The sequence below is a fragment of the Macrobrachium rosenbergii genome, chromosome 25 (genome assembly GCF_040412425.1).
Source record: "Macrobrachium rosenbergii isolate ZJJX-2024 chromosome 25, ASM4041242v1, whole genome shotgun sequence".
Lineage (NCBI taxonomy): Eukaryota > Metazoa > Arthropoda > Malacostraca > Decapoda > Palaemonidae > Macrobrachium > Macrobrachium rosenbergii.
This window is the reverse complement of record NC_089765.1, coordinates 28,959,002-28,982,616: the sequence shown is the minus strand read 5'-3', so window position 1 is coordinate 28,982,616 and position 23,615 is coordinate 28,959,002. Positions and strand designations below refer to the sequence as shown.

General features: G+C 40.4%; 1 protein-coding gene across 1 annotated transcript in view; it reads left to right on the top strand.

The window, feature by feature from the left end:
• LOC136852519 (YLP motif-containing protein 1-like) overlaps positions 1 to 23,615 on the top strand; it is a 277,111-nt gene that overhangs the window by 32,936 nt on the left and 220,560 nt on the right. The window contains 4 exon segments of the mRNA XM_067127217.1: positions 1,026 to 2,069; positions 2,071 to 2,795; positions 12,123 to 12,196; positions 12,357 to 12,452. Of these exon segments, the coding sequence (XP_066983318.1) occupies positions 1,026 to 2,069; positions 2,071 to 2,795; positions 12,123 to 12,196; positions 12,357 to 12,452 (1,939 nt within the window).

Sequence of the window (23,615 nt, the reverse complement as noted above, 5' to 3'; positions counted from 1 at the left end):
TCAATGCACCCAGAGCATTAAAATAAGGTTTTCTTATGATTTTTATATATATATATATATATATATATATATATATATATATATATATATATATATATATATATATAATATATTATATATATATATATATATATATATATGGGTATTTCTTATGTGAAGCTCCTTGTCCAGTTTTCTTAGTTTCCTATTTAATACCATTATGGTGTTAATAACCTAGATGATATGACACTAGACTTCGTAACCATAAATCAATCAGTCAGCCAATAAAAGGGAAAATACTAATAATCTTGAATTTGTTAACTTACCACTCCCATGTATGATAGTTGTGCAGGAGGGATAAAACAATTGTAGGCTTGAAGGCCAAAGTTTTTAATTTTAATCAGCTGTAGGCTATTTCTGCCTACTGCACTATGCAGTTGTTAATTCTGACTTTCATCGCATGTAATTTCAAATAGTTGATGGTAAGCTGATTCAGAGTCAGATGATTTTTATGCCCATATCAGGTTAGGTTAGGAATTTGGTGGAAGGTTTTCATGTGCATGCTTATTGCTGGTTAATTTGGTTTATACAAGACTATGGCAAAAGAAATATCTCTGAGAGTATGGCTTTGTTTTAGGTTATATTTTGTAGTAACTTGAGAATTCGTTGTCTTTGCATGAAAGTGGTGTGTAACACTGCCGTAGCAAATTAAACCTGTAATTTATAGTTTTTGAAGGAGAAATATTTACCTTCTTTAGATTATTGTTTTTAGGGTATGCTGAAGCCAGTAAGGCAGATTCATGATCATATTCATCCCCTTGTCATACTAGTGTCTTTGTTTTTGTGTTTTAGCCTTTCTTTTGAGAGCAGAGTCATTATGCATACTTTAGTTTTTAAGCTGTGGTATATTTTCTTTGTAAAATAAAGGTATTTCTTTTTTAGGCTATGGTCACTGCCATGTTTTGCTTTGCATTATTGTTATACAAAGTTTAGAATTTTTTATGGCCTGTTCTATTGTAACTGAGATGTTTAACTATTTCTTACAGGGAAATCAAAGTTCTGGTGTGGGAGGTTACAATCAGGGCTTTGGTCCAGGTGGGTATGGTCAGCCATCAGGACCTGCAGGTTATGGCAGTGGTCCCCCTCCAGGCCCAGGACCCTATAACCAGCCTCCAGGTCCAGGAGGGTTTGGTCCACCCCAAGGGCCTGGTGCATATAATCAAGGACCTTCCAGCTTTAATCAGGGACAAGGTTCTGGTGATTATGGTACTAGTCAAGGCCCTAATAATCAAGGCCCTATGGGGTATGGCCAGGGGCAAGGGAATTTCAACAGGCCACAAGGGTCGGGTAACCAAGGGAATTACAATCAGGAGCCTGAAAGAGGCAGTTTTAATCAGGGCCCAGGTCATGGTGGGTTCAGTCAGGGACCCAAGCGAAATGTTTTCAATAGTGGTCCAAGTCAGAGTGATACAGAAGGTCCAGGACATAGAGGCTTTAACCAGGGTCCAGAGCAAGATAACATTCAAGGACCTGGTAGAGGTGGATTTAACCAAGGTCAGGGAAGAGGCGGTTTTAATCAGAGTCGTGTAGAAAAGGATGAAAAAGATTCAGAGCGATATGGTGATGATTATTTTAATCAAGGGCCTGGAAGGGGTGGCTTTAAGCAGGGACCTGACCGCGGAGGTTACAATCAAGGCACAAATCGCGGTGGTGTTAATCAAGGGACAGACCAAAGTGATTATGGAAAAGGGCAAGACAGAGACAGTTTTTGCCCTGGTCCAGATGGTAGTGGCTATAACCAAGGATCTAATCGTGGTGGATTTGGGATTGGATCTGACCGAGGCAGTTTTAGTCAAGGTCGTTCTGGTTTTAATCAAGGCCCAGATAGAGGATTTCAACAAGGACCAGGTAGAGGTACCTTAAATCAAGGTCCTGGTCGGGGAGGCTTTAGTCAGAGACCTGATGGAGGTAATTTCAATCAGGGCCCAGACTCTGATTCATATAATCAGATGGGATTAGATCAAGGAGGTTTTAACCAGGGACCAAATCGTGGAGGATTTAACCAAGGTCAAAATCGTGGCTTCAATCAAAGGTATGGGACGAGGTGGACCCAACCAAGGGTTTGGTGGAATGAATCAGGGACCAGAGCAGAGAGGCTTTGGACCTGGCATGTTGGGTGGAAATGATCGAGGACAGTCTGATAACCAGGAGAGCAATGATAATGAGTTTGGACCAGGAATGGGCCGAGGTAGTGGAGTGAATAGGGGTGGATTCGATTCTAGTATGGGTAGAGGACGAGGCAATTTTGAAGAGTTCACTAATGAACAGAAAAATTTCAGGGGTCCAAATCAAAGGGGAAGATTTGATGGTCCTCCTCCAGGGATTAATCGAGATGAAAGTGAGGGCTTCGATGATGTGATGAATCAAGGAATGCCTGGAAGAGGTGGTTTCCAGGGTCAGAGGGGAGGATTTGGTCGAGGGGGATTTGATTCTTCTGAGTTTGGTCCTGGTGGAATGGGTGATAGAGGTAACACTGGAAACTATGACCAAAGTGGAAGAGGAAGAGGAATTGTTGATCATAGTGGGCGAGGACGGGGAGGCTTAGACCAAGGTGGCAGAGGAAGGGGATTTGATCCTAGTGGAAGGGGTCAGGGTAATTTTGAACACGGTGTTGGATTTGGCTCAGGCATCAGAGGTCGAGGAGGGTTTGACCAAGCACGTGGAAGTGGTAGAGGAGGTTTTGATCAAAGAAATTTCCCAGGGGACAACTGGCAACCAGAGGAACAAGAAGGGATGGACTGGAGCAACATAGACAGGTAAATATGACTTAATTCTTACAGTTGCTCACCATAGCATGTCACTTGTAATCCCATCAACTCATGGGCTTTTTCCATTCTTTAACTTCTTTGTGTCCTTACATCCTCAACAGCTACTTCCACATGTATTCTCAAATATCACCTCAACCCTTGCCACTCTTATGTCATTCATTCCTGCTTCCCTTCTCTCTTCCACATTCAGCAAATCTTCAAATATTCCAGTAACTCAAGAATCTTGCTGCTTTAGACAGCATCTCTTCACTTGCAGTTTTTTATTCTGAGATCTATTTGCTCTTTAGCCCCTATGTTTGCATTTACTTCCTGTGTAAGAAGTGTATGTTTCTTCCTGAGTTATTGTTTTATTTTTTGCTTTTTCTCTCTCAGTTCGTTTTTGTCAATCCTATCAATCATCTTGTATAACTTCGCATGATCTGCTGTGTCATACAACTATAATGTACGTTATTTTCTTCATTAAACAGTTAATTTCTTCATCTCACTACATGCTGTTTTTAATTCCTCTTCCAATACAGTACCCAGTTACCAGATCATGGAATTTTGCAAAATCCCTAGTTACTCTTTCTGCTTCCATATTTTTATTGTATGCTTTTCACATGCCCTTAATATACTTATCATTGCTGCATATACAGCAACATTATTATTATTATTATTATTATTATTATTATTATTATTATTATTATTATTATAAAAGAAATTATTTTAGCCACATAAAGTTTATTGATGGACATATCAAGTAGCTGTTAACTTTACCAGCTTCGGATTATAAGTGAAGGCTGTAAGTGGATTTTAAGATGTGAATGGGAAAATTGTGGTCATGAAAAGTAACTTACTAAGTAATTACATAGCGATGTTTCCAACTAGTATGACAGCTTAAATCCAAAATTCGTGGTAGTGCTTTGACTGTTTAGTGCAGGTGACCAGTACCACCCGCTAACGGCAATACTAGGAACGACTTCACAGATAACCTCATTCTGTTTCTGTCGTCCTCAATGTAAACATCAGATATTTGTGTCAGCTTTTTTTCATCATTTGCCAGTTGTTTGACCAGATTTTGGTGATGTGTTATTGCTGATTTCAGTTAACCTTCAAGCCTATACTTTCAGGTTCAGTATTTTGTTATTAAGATCTGATTCAAGTTTATCCTTTATCACAAATTAGTTAACTACTTCCTTGATTTCTAGTTAGTAAGTAGAAAACCTGCTACTAGTGATATAGAAGCAGTCATTGTCCACTTAGCCTAGCATAGCTGGGCTCTAGACTGTTTGCCTCAGTAGAGATAACTTAGGCAGACTAGCATGAAGGGCAAAAGTTATTAGTTAAAATATCGACTGAAGAATGGTTGATTTTTAAATTAGTAGTGTAATAAGACACATAAACATAGCATACGCTACCATCTTTGCTGAGTAGCATAATAATAAACTTTGCGTTTGCTACCACCTTTACCGAGTAGTATAATAAAATGTACACATTGCATTCGCTACCATCTTTGCCAAGTAGCGTAATAAAACGTAAACATTGTATTGGCTGCCATCTTTGCCAAGTAGCGTAAAATAAAAATAAAACGTAAACATTGCATTTGCTACAGGACCAATATTTTCGGTTAAATATCTGCAAGTCTCAAATAATGTTTGTTAGGAGTTGAGATTTGTCTGTACGATGGTACTCTGTGTACTTCAGAGAATTAAATAAACATCTTATTACACTTTCCTTTGCAGAGAACTGAAGAAGTGTAAGGGCAGACTGTACTAAGGAGAGAAATTGTGATTATTTTGATTGCGCTGGGCTTTTTAAAGAATTGACGTTCTTGACAGCCGAGAATCGGCTCTGAATGCCCAGGAGCACTCACCAGCTCCTGATTTCTTAGCTCAATAGCTACTAACTCATTTGATGCCCAGTTGCCTGGTGCCATCTATAATTTGTGAGCACCCAGCACCAGCTCCTGATCGTCTGGTGCCTACTCTCCCCACATCCAATTTTTTCCTCTCCTGCTACTAGCCCTCTCATTTTCTCTACTTGCTCCTGTACTTGGCTCCCTCGCTTCCTTCCCATGCCATTACCAGTCTTGTGTCTAGGTTAACAGAAGTTAACCTTGTAATAGTGAAGTGTTGTGTAGTGGAGGTGTCTATTCGTCCCTCCGGTGCTCATAGACAGAAAGTTTTTGTCAAACTCCCCTAAACCGAGGAGGTGGCATACTGGAAATCCAAGGGAGGTCCCAGGTATCGACAGACAGCCACTGGAAAGGCGTCTTACTGGATGTGTAGTGGAGAATGTGGCTATCCTACGCTATTGGATCTCCTAAACCCTGTCCCTGTCAGACTTCCCTAAAACTTGGAGGCGTCATACTGCCGGTCCATGGGAGTCAGTAGGGGTTTGCCCTGGGTAGTTACTCCTCAGTCAATCCTGCTGTTTTGCTGGTCTCGATGGATAGCCATTGGAAAGGCATCCATAGGGATGTGCTTTCTTTGTCCTCTAGTGATACAGATCCCAGTGTGAGCCGTTACGATCCCAATGTGGACAAGAGGCACCAACAGTGTTTTTCGAGATTCCAGTGTGGACAGATATGGATCCCAGTGTAGACCAGTGATGTTGACGACACTTTTCATGCATATCTTGTCCTTTGAAGAGGCATATCTTCCAGTTGTGGAGTGCGAGTAATTGCAGCAAACGCTCTTCCAATTTGAGCGCCCCAGCGGTATCAGAGCGGACAGAGTCCAAGCATCCACCTGTATCCCATTGTTCACTAAGCGTCCAGTGTCCGAGTGCCCAGTGGCCGCCGAGCGCCCAGTGTCCAAGCGCCAGTGGCAGCCGAGCACCTAGTGTCTGAGCACCCAGCGTCCGATCATCCACCTGTCCATTTGGCGCCAGCTTTCAGGTATCCAGCTCCAAACTGCTAGGGCCCTGCGCCTGACTTTTTAAGAACATGCTGTTGCTCTGCCTTGTGCGCCAGTTCTGATTACACAGGGACCAAGTCTACCCCCAGACAAGGACGTCTTTGTCCAAGTTTTTAAGCTTGTTGATGGAAGCTTCCTCCTTTGGTTCTTTCTTAGAAGTCTTTCAGGATTGAAGCTGGGCTTTTGTTTAAAAGAGCAAGACAAGTGTCTTTGTCTTTCCTCCCTCTAGTTTGTCAAGTTTATTGGAAGGTCTAATTTTCTTAACTGATAGCAGGAGCACTGCTAGAGCCCCCCTTTGGATTCTCAGTCTCATCTTGAAATTTCAGGCTTTTCCATCTGCCATAGAATAACTGCCGCTGTCAGACGGCCTGAGTTCTAGCCCCTTTTCCCCTCCTTGCTTGGGACCTTAAGGGTTGAGCCTACTCTGGACTCTGGTGCCCACCAAGACGTTAGCCTTGTTGGACAGTCTTTATATGAGTTATTATTTTTTCACTTGTCCTCCAGTTTTCATCCAGTTCCGAGGTTTCTGGCGAAGACTGAAAACATCATGTTGATGATTGCCGCACTCCGCTTCCTGTCAATGGTAAGAAAGCTAGCCTCTCACGTCCTTATTGCAGTTTCACTCTTTGTTGAATGACCTTAATTGGGCTGCAAACAGAAGAGAAGTGCCTTGCGCCTTCTCAGACCTGCTTTCCTGTGCGGTGCCAACTTCCTAGCACAAAGCGCTGTCTACCGAGCGCCTGGCACCTGTTCTAGAGCGCTCGACAATATCTTTCCAGTGCTCGGGTGCCGCCGCCGAACGACTTAACTTCCGCTCACAGTGCCCAGGCTTTTGTGGTTATGGAATTCTTCAAGCCTTTCATAACTGTTCCAGATATTATTTTCCACCGCAAATGGATCCGCACATATTCCTGTTCTGTACGAAGATGATGTCGAAGCCCATGCAAGGCGTTATCAAGTTCAGTAATGTCAAGTCGGCACAGATACCGACATGTCCTCACAGCTGTCTTAGAGTCGGCAATTAGTCCACAAGGTTGTCTGTGATTCTGCACGTGGATCTACAAGTTTGCTCATTTCTCTGCGAGTCTGCAAGTCATCAGCGAAAGGCATGTCCCACAGCCACTTTTTTCCTTTTATTAGAAGACAAATTTCAAATAGAGATGAACCAGACAGCCCCTTCATTCAATCTTTATGGCTATTGAATGAAAACCTTAGAGATGCAGGAAGCACCCTTCCTTGTCCCTGCCAGACTTTGGGAGCATCTTAGGCCCTTCTTACGGGATAGGGTCTTCCCAGCTTGAGGCTCCCTGCTTCGACCTCTTTACAGCACAAATCTTCTATGGAGTCCTCGCTCCTCTGGTATTTGACTTTGTTTTTTCGGGGTATGAATATCAGTCCTCATCTGGACAACTGACTTCTTCGATCCTCTTTGATGGAAGTGCTAGAAGTTTTTTTTATCTCAAGTTCATCTGGGGCAGGGAAACTCAGCCAGACACGTTTGTTTTTTCTCACAGCCCCAAATCAAGTCGGAACTACAGTGGTAGCTGTCCAACCATTTACTTTTGGAAGGGAAGTTCCTTCATCCTTGAGCCTCAACCTAGTTTTCAACATCTTGGATCGAGGTTGGGGAGTCCTCTTGAGGAACTGGGGAATTTCCGGGACATGGTCCCCGGATGGACAGATCTTTCACTTCTTTCTTGTAGAACTAGAAGTTTTTCACATAAAGTTCAGTGCTTTTTGACCATAGTACACTCCTGGACTGTGGTAGCCATTCAGACAACCACAGTTGTAACGTATTTTTGAAAGCAGGCGCTGTCCATGTCTCCCCGCCTCCAAATAGTAAGAATCCTTTTTATCTTTGGACAGATCATAAATTCTTCTAGTCACTCAGTTTGTTCAGGGAACTAAAGTCTTAGCAGACATACTGAGCTGTCAGAAGCATGTCTTCATCATGGACCTTCAATCTCCTGGTTTCTAGGATCTGTGGAATCTATGGGGCAGGCTCTTTTTTGAACCTGTTTGCCCCTTCAAGGAATCTTTGTCTTCCTGTTTTTTGTTGTCTGCACCATCCCTATAGCATGTGCAACAGACACCATGCTACAGACTGGTACATTGGAATCCTTTCCTCATGAACTTCATCACAGTCAAGGAGGAGCTACACAAGCTTTAGGCTAACTGCAAGTTACGTTAACATCTTAGCCCTATTCTACCCGTTTCATGGTTCCTGAACCTGCTCTGTTGTTGGTGGACTCTACAAGATCCTCCCCCAACCATGTCTTCTCAGACAATCTCACCTCAAGAGAGCTACCCAAGTGGTTAGCTCTTGCCCCGACAGGCTCCAGACTGCCCTGAGGCTTGTCAATTAAAGAGTCTTTCTATACGTGCTGCAGCAGATATTGCAAGACATAGAAGTCAATCTTCTCTCTTTGTCTGCCAGATTTAAGGGGAGATTTTCTAAAGGTGGTGTCTCAAGCACTATGTCTTTTCTATTGAGGCACCCGTGACCCCTTTACAAATTACCCCATTTCTTGCCGAGGAAACCTGGAATCTTGTATTCCACCATTTAGGGGTATAGAGACCCAGTTCTGTTGTCAACCCTATTTTATTTATGACCTTTCAAGTCCTTGGCACGTCCAAGTAAGGAAGATGTGGGTTGCTCATTTCCCCTTGGATTTTGGCCAAGAACGAGGACCCATCCAAGTCATGGATCCATTTCTTTCTCCCTTCAGAATTTTATAGACAACCCTGACTCCCAGGAGCGCCAGAAGTACCCGAGCTCATAACTCATCTGGCACCCATCTCTCTTGTTGCCAACCACAGCCTGGTGGCAGTTTTTTGCTCTGAACTTCCAGCTCTCTTGGCGCCAGCATATACTCTGAGTGCCCAGAAGCGCTCAGTAGCTCTGAGGAAGAATAGATAGCTCTCTCTCCAGCGGGAATGTTCAGGTATACCTGAAAGGGACCAGAAGTTCAAGACCATTCATACCCCTAGGGTGTTATGACGAGTTTGTCTTGCCCTCTGATTAGATCATCTTGTCCTTTATCCTAATGGACTTTATATTTTCTGAGAATGAGATTTAGGAGAGCATTTTCCTGACATTAAGTGAAAGCTAAAGATGTCAGAACAGCTTCTACCTCATTAGCTTTCAGGCACTACTTGTCCCATACGTCCATTCTACAACCGTCCCTCTGGAAGTGTAATTGATCTTCGCTTCTCACTGTTTTCAGGAAGTGAAGCAGTGTTAAAATTTGGCAGTACCTTGCATTTATTAGAAACTGGCATGGTATCGCAGAAGGAAGCATAGGATTTTCTCCTACTATCTCTTCACCTTGTATAAGGTGCCAAATTTTAGGGAGCCGAGGGGGTACAAGGTACCTGGAGCACCCAGCATTCTCAGTGGATGGGTTGTGGTTTTTATTTGCAGTATTGTCTGGTTGTTTTTATTGTAGTACTGTGCCCAGGGCGAGGGGACTTTTTTGTTTTGTAATGCTTTGGCAGCCCTTGGGGTACTCCTTGCCTGCAAAGCCCCCACTGAAGTAGAGGCAACCCTCGGCTTTACCGCTGTGCCACTGCAGGTTAGGTTGAGCACCAACCAGAGGGTGGTTTCTACTGCAGGCTCTCTTAACTAACAAGGAACAACAGGCTTAAATGCTAGCAGCTTTTCTGTTTTTGATTCATTAAATGACTCAGTGGTTTGGAATATGTTTTGGAATAATAAAATATGTCAATCTATCACATGTCCTGTCAATGTGGAATTCTCCTATATAATTACTTGGTAAGTTATTCATAAAAAAATGACTTTTTCATAATAAAATATACTTACCAAGTAATTATGTGATTGGACCCCTCCCTCCTCCCCTCTGATGGACATAAGCATAAACAGAATGAGTTTATATGCTAAGTTGTTCCTAGTATTGCCGTTAGTGGGCGATACTGGTCACCTGCACCAACAGTGGGTGTTACTGCGAATTTTGAATTTAAGCTGTCGTACTGGTTAGAAACTATAGCTATGTAATTACTTGGCAAGCATATATAAATTCTATTTTAATTTAAAATGTCATTTCATGGAGGAGGGTTGGAGTATTCTTGAGGAGATGAATTGTGTGATGATTCTTGTAATATGTAACTGGAGCAATTTTTTTATCTGAAGATGCAGTGGGAAAGTTCTTGATTTTCTGCCTCATCTTTTGACCAAAAAACTATCGTAGTTTTCAATTACAGTATCACCTAAACTTGACAGACTGGTGGGGGGAGGGATATGCCCCTACTGGTAAGGAACAAAATCCATTAAGTAACAAAGATTGGTAAATAGCTAGCGCAGTATAGTACCCTGGAGCAATTTGCATAGCTTAAAGAGTACAGCAATTGTGTATAAATTAATTAGTAGCTTACCCTAAGTGGTATTTTTTTATTTTATTCAATTTAATAAAATATTGATTTACCCATCATTCAGTTTTAGGAAACGATTTGCATCTAAAAATGTATAGTATTTTTATTTTAAAGAATAACCCAGAAAGAGAGAGAGAGAGAGAAAGAGAAAGGGAAAGCAGCTAAACAGTAAGTGCATAGTTTACTGTAGCAGTGCATACATGCATACAGTGCATACTGTATGCAACAGACTAAAAAACACATGAATGATATATGTAACACTACATTACTTTATCAAGTACAGTATTGGCTTACATAAATTAAATATCAATAAAAGTATTGAAATTGAGTTTTTGCAGGCACAGTAAGTGTTTACTAAGTGCATTGCGAACATCCAGGCTAGCCTGTGGCTAGACTTACACATCAACTTCAAATAAAAAAAAACCAACTTGCGCGACTTACTGAATTAAACTTAATAAAAAATCTTAAAATTTGTCATTTTAATTCAAGGATTTTTAGATAATGTTTTAATCTAATTTTTGTTTTCTGTCTTTTAAAATTTAAATACGGTACTGTACTCATAATTCACAGTCCCATTGGAGTTATCCATTTGGAGACAGAGGTGGAGGGAAGTATGATGATTTCTGCTATGCCTAAGCTGCTTTTGTTCTCTGTAAATTACAGTAGAATTATTATAACAGGATTTTTCCTTCTGTCCTAGTTACAAGCTTTCTCCAAGTTTCGTCTCCCATACTGTAGTTGTATTCATTATTTCAGTAACAGTGAGTTGTACGTGTAAACATAAACAATTTTTTCTTATTTCCTTTTGTAATTAGGGAGGGGTCTTATATGCTATCAGTTGCTATTATTATTATTCCAAACATGAACCCAGTTTGCATGGATCAAGCCCATTTAAAAGAAGTGACAGAAGGTAATAGGAAATAACAAAAGAAGAGATAAGTTATTAGCAAAGAAAAAATAAGTTAACAAATTAATAAATAAATAGATGAAAATGTAAATAAATTACTAAAATACAAGGAGAGTTGTTTTTGGGTAAAAATGCATTGCATCTTTGCTTGAACTGTTGAAGTTCCAGTTGCACAATGTCTTCAGGGAGACTGTTCCACAGTCCAGCAGTGTGAGGAATAAAGTGTGAGGATCATGGATAAATTGTGAACGTGAAAGATTTCTGTTAAAATACACCTTATGAAAATATGGTCATTGATATCATTTTGTCACTTATGATTTTTCCATTCACATCTTAACAAAATCCATGTACATCTATCATTTGTATGCTTTTCTAAAATGTCCAAAGTATGAAAAGTTAGCTAAGTCTGGAAAATTTTTTTTCCTGTGAACTTTTGGAATATACAGTATGCCCTTCTACGAACAGATATGAAATAAAAAGATAAGAAACAATGAAATTTCACATTTATGAAAAGGAAATCTCTGTCAGTGGTATACTACTAACAGTGTATCTCCTTCCTGATAATAGTAATTATTATTAGGTACTTTAACTCTCATCTTCAGACAAAATTAATCAGTGGTGCCTTGTATGCCTTAATTAGTAAATTTGTTTATACCATTTAAAGGTTACTTAACCATATTTTGCCCCCTAGGGTGTTGCTTTCAAAAGTGTGTCATACAGCACACCTGGAAGTGCTAAAATTTTGTGGAAAAATCCATCAGGCTCCCCTTCCAAGTGCCATTTTTTTTTTTTTTTTTTTTTATACAAATTATTTGCCCCTTTAATGATTGTGTGTCTGGGTATTAGAGTCAAAAAGAAAATGCTTAAGCCATTATGTAAGTACTGGTATTTACTGTCAGTTTTTTTTATGGGTGACCAACAAACACTTGTCGTAATTGGAGATGGTCAGTTTGGTTGCCTAGAATTTTTTTGAGCTTCCAGCTTCCATCATAATCCCAAATAATTCAAACGCTTTTTTTTTTATTCCTCTGCTTTTACTTTTAGATTTATTTTGATTTATGAAATAAAAATCATTGAAATGATCAGTGTTTAATATTTTAATCTAATTTGCAACTTTGGTAGATGGCAGAACCAGGACCAGTTTAGTGAGGGAAGCCGAGGTCGTGGTAACATGCGTGGCAGAGGATTTGGGCCAGGTAAGAGGAGATTCTGAAGAGAACTTGACCATTAAGTCATAAGTAATGTTGTCATGGCAAATTATGTTAATTTTAAGTTGAGGGGAATGTTTGAAAATATTTTAAGCATTGAAATATAGAGGTTATCTGTCTGTAAATATGAAGAGCATTTCCTCAACAGATCGTGGTAGAGGTCGTGGTCGAGGTGGTGGCCCTGGAAGCTGGTGGAATAATGAAAATGTACCAGATGATAGAAATCCCCCTGATTGGACTAAAGGTAGGTTGTCTTACCTTGTTTTACTTTTAGACATGATGGTATTACTTGGTCTCAGCTTTAGGTGCCATTGTATTCTTGGCATGTTACTCTAGTCTGTGATGTATTGCATTGCATACTAAAAAAAAATCCTCATTGAAAAATATATGGAATTGTCTGCATATTCTTATAGGACATACATTAAAGAATAGTCTATTAGAGTTCTCGTTGCATTTCATCCACCTTGTAACCCTCATTTCTGAGTTAGGTTTGCAAAGAACCATTGTATAAAGCATATCTGCTTCCAAAACAAACCCATTACAGCACTTGCAGTTTTTTTTTTCCCCTCAAAATGTTCTCGTACTAAAAATCTGCCGGCAGAAAGGAGAAAAGTAGTGGTACAGCAGTGAGTAAGTAATGTGTTTGTGCAAAGTGTGCTTGTGCAATGAGATCCATTGTCTCTCGAGTATCATCTAGGTTCTTTGTTTGTCTGTGCTTACAAGCATTTTATTCGCATGACAGTTGAAAGATTAGTAAAGGATGTTTTTTTAATTTTTTCTTTTTTGTTTTTTCATTGCTTTGTTCTTTTTTTCATATTTTTTCATTGATTATTTATTTTGACTTAATATTTGGTCTGCTTAAGTGAAAGAAGACTTAAGTCAGGAAAGCTGCCTTCTTTTAGCTGTTAATGTGAAGGGTGTAAGTATGAGTGTTATTTTTGAGGTAAAAAACTTACCCTCTATCATTTGCTTTATCCGTGACTACTTGGAGCAGATTCAACAAGTGTTCAAATTGAAACACCCACTAACGAATGCTCCTTTTGGAGGGAGGGGTTAAGATAGCGACTGTTTTGGTTGTCATTCTTCTCTTATCGATGAAAGCGGTTGGATGTGTAGACAAGTGCTCTGAAGTTTGGGTTTGTTCATCATGGTTAACAAATCGGATCATCTGGATTTTGGTTTGTATTTGGCAATATGGATTCGTCTTACTCTTCCCCATCGAAATTATCTAGATTTTGTAAGGTAAGTGGTTAATTGAAGTAAAATCATGAAATAGGCATTGATCATTGAGGGGTGAATTTTAATTCAGATAACTTGTGATCATTGCAAGGATTGGTCTTTGGAAGAGATAGAGAAGATCATAAAATGCCAAATTAGAAAAAAGAAGGATAGACTTAGAGAACAGCTAGTTCTGAATCTAAGTTTTCTTTAGAATTAACACTTGGTCAAGAAGATAGAGATAAGTCTATAGTTTCTTCTCAAGTGGATATGGATCCTTTTACACCCAAAATGTCAGCCTGGAGTTGTAGGTCAGATTTAAGGGGAGCGTTTGATAAAATAGTTTTTCGCTAATAACCCGTGTTTTTTAATGAATCAGTTTCAAATTTTGTGCCTGGGTTTATTTTTGTATAGGGCAAAGGACTGTAACCATAATTTTCGTCTTCCGCCCCCTATTAGCTGGTAACCCCACCCCCCCCAAAATTTTTCAAAATGCATCTCCTCCATAACTTCTGCAAACTAAGAGCTCAAATTTACGTGGTAGACAGATATTATATATTAGAATAAAGTAAGAGAGCGTTTTTTTTTTCAATTTTTTTTTTCTTTTTTTTTTTAATGAATATTTTTCGTTTTTGAAAAAACTTGATTGATTTTTTGGAAAAAATTCCCCAAAAATTTTCGAGGACAAAATGAAAAAAAACTCTCTCTTTGTTTGTAGACAATTTATTTAGCTTTCATTTGCTTTTGTTTCATTGAGATCGGTGCATTCGTTATGGAGGAGATGCAGTTTGAATGTCGATAACTTTAGTTTTGAGATATCGGCCTTCAAAGTTTTATAACGATATGAGGAGCGTTTGATAAAATCGTTTTTCGCTAATAACTCCCCGTGTTTTTTAATGAATCAGTTTCAAATTTTGTGCCTGGGTTTATTTTTGTATAGGCAAAGGACTGTAACCATAATTTTCGTCTTCCGCCCCCATTAGCTGGTAACCCCACCCCCCCAAAAATTTTTCAAAATGCATCTTCTCCATAACTTTTGCAAACTAAGAGCTCAAATTTACGTGGTAGACAGATATTATATATTAGAACAAAGTAAGGGAGCGTTTTTTTTCAATTTTATTTTTTTTTTTTTTATGAATATTTTTCGTTTTTGAAAAAACTTCGATTGATTTTTGGAAAAAATTCCCCAAAAATTTTCGAGGACAAAATGAAAAAAACTCTATTCGTTTGTAGACAATTTATTTAGCTTTCGTTTGCTTTTTGTTTCATTGAGATCGGTGCATTCGTTATGGAGGAGATGCAGTTTGAATGTCGATAACTTTAGTTTTGAGATATACTGATATTTTTGCTTCTCTGTGTATTTATTTGCTTGCTGTTACACAGTTTGATGTTTTTATGACATATTTGAAAAGCCAAAATATATAACAATAGACTTGCAAAGTAATATAAAGCTAAATGAAGCTAGATGAAGAGAGTGTCAAAACATGGCTCAGGTTGGGCAGCGACGTTTGACTTAGTCAAGCTCTGAGCTGCTACTGACTGACTGTCTGACGTCACTGTCTGCCCTCATGGATTCCTGGCTTTCGCTGATGCGTACTAGGTCCACAGGGTTGCCATATAACGCATTTAGATATTATTATTTCATAGCTAAAAGGAAATTACTACCGATATACTGACATTATCATTACATTATACGAAAAATGTAATTTTTTCTATGATAGGGTTACTGTTTTTGTTTATAACTCCTAAACTATGGCGAATTTTTTAATAAAACTTTCTGAGAAGATAGTCAGGATATGTATGATGCCATATATAAAATATCTCAGAAAATTTTGATTTTCCCATTTTTTCGTCAAACGCTCCCCTTAAATGCGATCAGATATTGACTTAAATGTAGAATTGAAATTTTTGTAACAATTTAAGTCTTTTTGCATTGAATGTGTCTAGTGCGATGGCAGTGACAGTGTCCCCTCGTTCCTTTGGCCACTTTGCAGATGTAGTCTTGCCTGTCACCTCAACGCCCATGCTGACAGGCCTGATTGTCCTGGGGTTTCCAGATGAGGACTATCATCCTGGTATGTTCAAGGATTGTGCTTTCTGTCTCCTGCCTTTGCTTTTCAGTCCTCCATTGACAGAGTTAGACCACAGTTGCATTAGGACTGGTATGGTAGGTCTAGATCTTTGTGTTTTATTGTAGGTCTGGATCTTTTGTTTGACCCTGTTGTCCCATGGTTATTCTAGTGGTTCATCCATGCCAAATTTGCGATCTGTAGTGAATGCTGCTGTTGCGCCTGCGGCCATACTTAGGAGCACTGAGTCTGTAGTTAGGCTATCGGGAGTAAGCATTCGCTCCAGTTCTCCTCTTTGATCACCGATGTTCCAAGTTTTGTTTTTGGCAGGGCCACTTTTATATGTGTGGCCTGGCTTTTGTGGCTTTATGAAATGCCTTTTCAAGCTTAGGCTAAGCTTGCCAGATCTTCATGTTCATTTGTTGGTTCATTGGGTTCTGCAAGGCATCGAGTTCATGAACAGTTCCGCATATGTTGTTGATCTGCCTGAGGTGTCGTCAAGGCCTCGCAAGGCGTTATTAAGTTTACATGAGCCGTCAGCAAGTCCTCCCCAGGTGTCAGTGATTCCACACAGGGCATTTACAAGTCCGCATTTGCATTAGCAAGCCTGGTTGGGCGTTACTGAGTCCTCACTGGCATTACCAAGTCCGCATGGGTGGTAGGGGGTCCGCATGATCGTTAATGAGTCCGCACCAGCATTAGTGGGTCTGCACTGGCATTAGTGAGTCCGCACCGGCATCAGCGAGTCTGCACCAGCGTTAGCAAGTTAAGGTGTTGGCGAGTCCACACAGGGAGAGAGCTGTTGACTTTTTAGTTTCTGCTGGATGGAGTATGAGAACTTTGGCACCTGGTCTTGTGAGACCATCTGGTTCTGGGTCTACTTCTGTTCCTGATGAAGAGGACTCTTACAGATCCAGCTCTTCCAGACATCATTCTCCCTTGCCTCCTATGCAGGAAGAGGAGCATTTAGTTTATCCCCTCAGTTTTAAGGAATTGGTTCAGTTGTGCTTAGATATCTGTAGTTGTTCCTTTAAGCTTTCAGTTTCTGTACTTGGGAGACTTAACTCATTGGCAAATAATTGACCAGAGAAAATCTCCTTTTTTGAAAGGCCTCTCTATAGTCTCCCTTGCTGTCTGCTAGGAAGACTATGGTTTATCAAGCAGGGGAATTTTCCCCCTTTTCTCCTGATCCAGTTGTTTTTGTCCATGGTTTTCCAGCCAGGAGAGGTTTAATTGTATCTGCTTAGCAGCATTTCTCAGTTAAAGAGGCCAAGAATATGTATAAAACTTGGCTAACGCCATTGAAGATATGCCCTTAAGTGAATTGTGCTGAGCACTGTTAAACTGTGTATGAAGGAGTTTGGTGGACTTCTTCCTCCTTGGGCCAGGGATCCTTTCATAAGCCCTAAGGGTTTTCAATTCCTTAGCAAAGTGTTATTGGATGCGATAGGTGAACTGGCTCGCGTCACTAGCAACCTTAAGCTCTCATGGGAAAGTAGCTATGCTCTCAGCTGATTTCTTGTCTCCCTACTTAGCAGACAGTCATTGGTTTCAGCTTATCCCTTTGGAAGTAATAGACAACAAGCTATCCATTTCTGTAACTGCAGAGACAAAGAATACCTAAATAGTACTTTTCTGCACCATTCTCTGGTCACTAAAGGGAAGTCTCTATCTCTTCCTCTTACTAAACCACACTTTGGGCAATTCTACCTCTTTCCTCTGGTCCTTTCTGGGCTCAGGAAGGGAGAAGTGTCCCTGTAGCAACAAGGATCCAGATTTTGTTCTGCCAAAGGGGGATGTGCAATTCCTCCACTAGTATCAAGAATCCTAATTCTGGTGAAGAATAGTCCTTTGAGCTCGTGTGCCTGTGCGTGCAGGTTGGGCCACTTTACTCAAGCATGGGAGCACTTAGTTGTAGACTCCCTGGTAAAGGAAATTCTTTTGGAAAGTTATTACATTCCTTTCAGGAATTCATTGCCTCTGCAACCAGGTCTTAACCTTTCAGTCATACAGAGCAACCTAGAGAGGAGACTTGAAAGATGTGTACTTTCGTGTCACCATTCACTAATTTTCAAGGAAGTGCCTACAAGATGACTTTGGGGGAAAGACATATCAGTGTCATGCTCTTTGTTTCGGGCTGATTTCCATGCCCCAAGTTTTCATTAGGGTGCTATCTCCTTTGCAAATGGTTTTACTAATTAGGAGCAAAGATACTTCTGTACCTGGATGATTGGATTATCTATGTGAAGTGTAGGGGGATGGCCTGAGGGCAAGAGAGCCTGGACTGGGCCTGGCAAAAGCCCTAGGTTTACTAATAGAGGGCGTGGTGATTGATTTTGTTCTGTTCAGGGTTATCTACCTGGGCGTGGTGATTGATTTTGTTCTGCTCAGGGTTTTCTGACATGGCAGACAGTCTGTTACTTTCATGAGAGAATTCTCCTCCTCAGGGAGCATGCCCGCTAATGCTGGTTGTATCGCTTGGTTCACGTCTTCTCTGGAGAAGTTAGTAGTGAGTGCTTGTCTTTGGATGATACCTCTTCAGTTACACTTGAGAAGCACTGGCATGGAGAGGGACTCAGTCAGACCATGAGTTGGAGCCTTAGAGCCAAGAACTGGTCCCTTTCCTTCATTGGTGGATGTCCATAGTTCCTCGTTGGATGAGTCGGTATAGTTGTCGGCTAGCACTCTGCTAGGCCAGAGTTCGAGTCTCCGGCCAGCCAGTGAAAAATTGGAGGAATTTATTTCTGGTGATAGAAATTCATTACTCGATATAATGTGGTTCAGATTCCACAAAAAGCTGTAGGTCCTGTTGCTAGGCAACCAATTGGTTCTTAGCCACGTAAAATAAGTCTAATCCTTCGGGCCAGCCCTAGGAGAGCTGTTAATCAGCTCAGTGGTCTGGTTAAACTAAGGTATACTTAACTTATTGCTCCTTGCAGGAAAGTCCGTAGAGACCTGAGCCCAGACCTCTCTTAGTATTTAGTGCCTCAGATGAGGACGGGAGTGTGGTTTTCGGGGACCAAGTCACTTCAGGGGTGTGGTCACCAGTAGAAGTGAATCTTCACATTAACTGCAAGTTGTAGGCTATCCAGAAGGTATTTAAGTAATTTCTGTCTTCTTGGACGTGCCTTCTCTGGCTCATACAAGAAGGCAGGGGCATGAATTCGGAAACCTTGGTAGGTATCACCAGGGATTTAGCCTCTGGACAGTGGAAAGGGATATTGTCCATGTGCCCCAGTTGGTTCCTGGTTGACTGTATATTTTGGTGGACATGTTAAGTCATACAGGACAGGTACTCTCCAACAATTGATCTTTAAATACGGGACAGGTACTCTCCAACAATTGATCTTTAACCCTGTAGTTTGCAAGGCGATTTGGAGTGTTCGGCCAACCCCTCATTGATCTTTTCACAGCTAAGCTGAATCAGTGTCTCCAGCTGTGTCTCCCCAGTTCCTGGCCCTCAAGCATGGGCAGTAGACTTTATGGTTCAAGATTGGACTAACCTGTTCGTGTATGCCTTCCCTATGTTTCTGCTGTTGAAGCAGGTGCTCTAGGTTTGAGGTCTACCAGGAACATCATGTTTCTAATCGCATCTTGGTGGCCAAGGAGGCAACGGTTCCCAGTCCTTTTGGATTTCAGTAGATGTTCATAGGCAACAACCTCCATAGGCAAATCTGCTTCATCAGGTGGGGACAGGGAAGCTTTACAGAAATATCAAAATACTTCATCGAAGTGCAAGGAAACTCATGTAGCTCCTCAGCTCTAAAGACTTCTATAAGACACGTAAGGATTCTTTCGTAATAACAAAGGGTAAGTCTGCTAATTTCTTGTTCATATAGTGGGAGCTTTATAGATTTATGCTTCAAGTCCAGTGGCTGCACTTTTTGAGAGATGCCAAAGGTTTGTCCATTTCCTCCATCAAGGCTGGAAATCCAATCTGGCTTATATATTAAGGCATTCTGGATTGGGTATTTCCAAGAGATTGACGTAGGTGAAGCTGTTCACTCTTTTCAGCTGGTTTGCTGAAGGTTCTGCAGAGCTGCTTTTATGGAACCTAGTCATTGGCTTCAGACACCTTAGAGGCCCTCCTTTTAAACCCAGAGAGAGGCTTCAAGGCTCTTTTTTAGACCACTCTTCCTGGTGGCTGTGGCATCGGCCAAAAGTACAAGTGGGTTGCAAGCAATGTTATCATAGTAGGGTGTTCACATTCTGGAGCAGAACTTTTTTTTTTTTTAATCCTTTCGTACTGAGAATGATGTCAAGACCAAAGCTCTTCCAAGGGTTTTCTCTTCCTTGCTTTAGAACTCGGACTCCTGAGGAAGAAGAGCTTCTCTGATGCCATGTTAGGGCCCTAGGGATTTATACATCCCATTTCAACCATTAAGGAAGCAGTTTAGGAACCTATTTTGTACTGTCAGAAATCATTAGGTTTTTATGTCTTAGAATGCCATGGCTTTCTTTATTATTCCTTAATCCTGTAAGCACACCATGCATTGTCTTCAGAGGATTGTCCCCTTTTGAAGGTAAAACTGCATGATGTCAGAGTAGCAGCTACATCTGGTAGTTTTCATCTGCACCTCTCTCTAGGCTGTCAAGTTTTGGTGCCACAGTGGAGTTATAACTCTGTGTTCACTTTTAACTATTTGAGGACCATCTAGATCCAGTAGGAAGACTGCTGTACACTAGCTCCTATAGTTGCAGCAGGGGAGATTTCTCCTAGTCTTCCTGTTATGTGTTATGAACAGGTATAGGTTTTCACTATCGACCCCCATTCTGGGTAAGTGAGGAATTTATATATGGGAGTTTGTACATGGTAATATCATACTCTTTTATTTGAGTTGTGGTATTTTGCATAGTTGTATTTGCATTGTTTCTCTTGGATAAGGGAAAACAAAGTTCATTAGAGCAAGCAATGCTGGACTCACGTTGCAGAGCCATTGCTCCTTATTGGAGAAAGCTACTCTGAGTGGTACTTAATATGAAGTACCCACCTTTTCAGGCAAAATTGGTGGTGGTATGTTGGGTATGAGATGCCACAGCAACTCAGTTATGTAGGTGGTAACCCTTTAGGGATCATGTTAAGTTGTAGTTTTAGCTCCCATCAGCTCTGCAGGCCTGAGGCACAGAAGCCTAACTTGCCATTCTGCATTGCATAATCTCAACCAATGGCTATATTCTAGGGCCACATTCCACCTTCTTGAAGTAGTGGACTTCACCTGATGAAGATCCTCATCTGACAAGTGCTTGCCATGGGATCATATTCATCAAGTAAGCAGCAGTAAGGATATTTCTAATATCTGATAATTTGGGTATAAGGAAATCTCTCACTCCCCTCCAGCACTCAATATTGGGGTCAGTAAATGATAGAGGGTATATTTCACCTGAAAAATTATGATTTTTAGAAGATAAATTTTATTTAGGTACTTACTCTCAATCATTAAGATCCCTCCCTCCTCCCCTCTTAAGAGAATAAGAGAATGACAACCAAAACAGCCACTATCTTACCCCCCCCCTCCAAATTTGACAACCCCTACCCTCCGAAGGGTTGGGGTAACTATTGGGAGCATTTCTTAACAATTGTTTCAGTTTTAACACTTGTCAAACCTCCGCCAAGTAGTCGCAGGTATAGCAAATGATAGAAGGTAAGTACCTAAAAAAATTGATTTCATCATAAAAATCATTATTTTTTTCACTGAAAGGACAGCTTCGAGTCTAGCAGATTTCAATATTAACTTTCTGGTCACATCCAGTAAACCTCATTGGACCCCTTTTATTTCACACTACAGGCGGTCCCGGTTTATGACGGGGTTCCGTTCTTGCGCCGTCGTAACCCGAAAAATTTCGAAAATCGTCAAAAATCATAAGAAAACCTTACTTTTAATGCTCTGGGTGCATTGAAAACGATGTAAACTGCATTATTATTGAGTCTTACATCAAAAACCTTCAAATTATGATTATTCTGCCATTTTGGGGCCATATTTCTTTTAATTTAACCCGAACACTAATGAAATAATTTCTGATGAATATATTTGAAAAGCGTCGTAACCTCGAACGAAATTCGGGGACTGCCTTATAGAATTTTAATGAAATTCATGGGAAATTATCCATCTGGCTTGAATAGACCAAAAATAAGTAATTGCCTACTTTTCAGGCCTAAGTCTTTGAGTGGGAGGAATGTTAGTTTTTCAGGATAGAAGGTATTGCAGCTAATCCCAGATCTCCCAAGCCTGATCCATCTCCCAGTGAATTTCGCCACGTCCTAGTTAGCGAGATTAGATGACAGAGAAAATTGGCAGTTTTTATTAGGCCTGGTTCTTTTGAGTGGAGGAATTGTTGGTCGCCCAAAGAATGGCATGAAGGAAGGGGATCCTGCTAATCTCAGATATCACCTGCTCCCTACATTTTGAAATTCTGGGTGTCTTCGAGTTAGGGGTTGTTGGATGGCGATGGTGCTGGTGCTGGTGATTATCTAGCATATCAGCAAGAATATGGTGATGCTGAAAGTAATAGTAATGTTTATCATGATGGGAGGAAGTATAGACTTGTAACATTAAAGCCTGTATGCCTGTGATAAACTTCCCCACCCAGCAGATTCACAGTACACAGCCAGCAGAATACTAAATGTTAAATACCGTGGGAGGGCAAAAGATTTTTTTAGTTTTTTATTTATACCATGTGTATGTGCATGTCATCCTCTTTCGTCGGGTTAGGTTACTGTTTATCTACATAGTTGGGTTGGAAGGGTTAAGGTGATATTTTCTTAATTCAAGATTCGAGTTAAGTAAGTTTTCATGTTTTCAGGTGAATTTTGGATTTTGGTAGGCTGTGTTTTGCTGTTTACAATAATGTTAGTTTTTTTATTAGGAATACGTTTTCCCTCATAGGGTATTAACCTTAATATAATAATTTAGTTCTTGTATTGTTACAGTTTTCCTATGGTCTCAGTCAAACTGGTAACTGTATTTGTTTTCATTAATAATTTTGTTGTTGCCATTATTAGGGCTATGTTCCTGTTTTGTGTTTTAATTTGGCATTTTGCTCCTTTGGAAATACAACCATCACCTTTCATGTAGGAGTTCCTCAGTACAAGCTGTAATAGGCCATTTGAAACTTAGTAACAAAGAAGTTAACTATTGGTCAAGGGATGAATGTGGAATGCCTCTACTCACCTGCCATAACCTAGGACTTTTTCTTTAGCAGCAATCTAATGTGGACATCTTGCTTTGCTCCCCTTAGCTAAGTTGAAACTTCCCCCTTTATAACAGTGCATGCTTTTTCATTAATAAATTTAGAAAAACCTGGACAACACTATTGTGAGAAATGTTTGGGATTTTTATAGCCTCTCAATTAATTGATCTACACAATTATGCATCCTGTAGGAGTTGACTGCAGTCTTGTATCCCCCATGAGGAGTGTGCAGAGTCTTCTTTGCTGTGAGAAAGGTTTAAGAGTATGAGGAAGAGTGGTCAGATGCATATGCCATGTCTTCGGAAGGGAATTCCCCCGCCCGCCCCTCCCATACCTCTCTGTTCTTTCCACATACTGTACTATACTGCTTTTTCCTATTTTGCCCAAAGATGGTTAACATTAAAACACTTATAAACACATTGTACACAATAAAAAGTAAACCCCCTTTTTTTAGTTTTCTGTAAAAGAAAACTGTTGAGATGGCTATTTGTCTGTCCATCCACACTTTTTCTGTCCACCCTCAGATCTAAAAAACTACTGAGGCTAGAGGGCTGCAAATTGGTATGTTGATCATCCACCCTCCAATCATCAAACATACCAAATTACAGTCCTCTAGCCTCAGTAGTTTTTATTTCTTGTAAGGTTCAAGTTAGCCATGATCGTGCATCTGGCACTGCTATAGGTGCCAACAACTCGGGCCACTACCGGGCTGTGTCTGAAAGTTTCATGGGCCACGGCTGAGAGTTTCATGGGCTGTGGCTGCGAGTTTCATACAGCTTTATATGCTGTACAGAAAACTTGATTGTGCCAAAGAAGCTTTGGCACATTTTTTACTCTTTTTTTTTTTCTCTCTCTCTGGCTGATTTTCACATTGTCTGTAAGTATTGGGAAACAAGGTCTGTGAGAGATAAAGTTCACAGCATTCAAAAGGA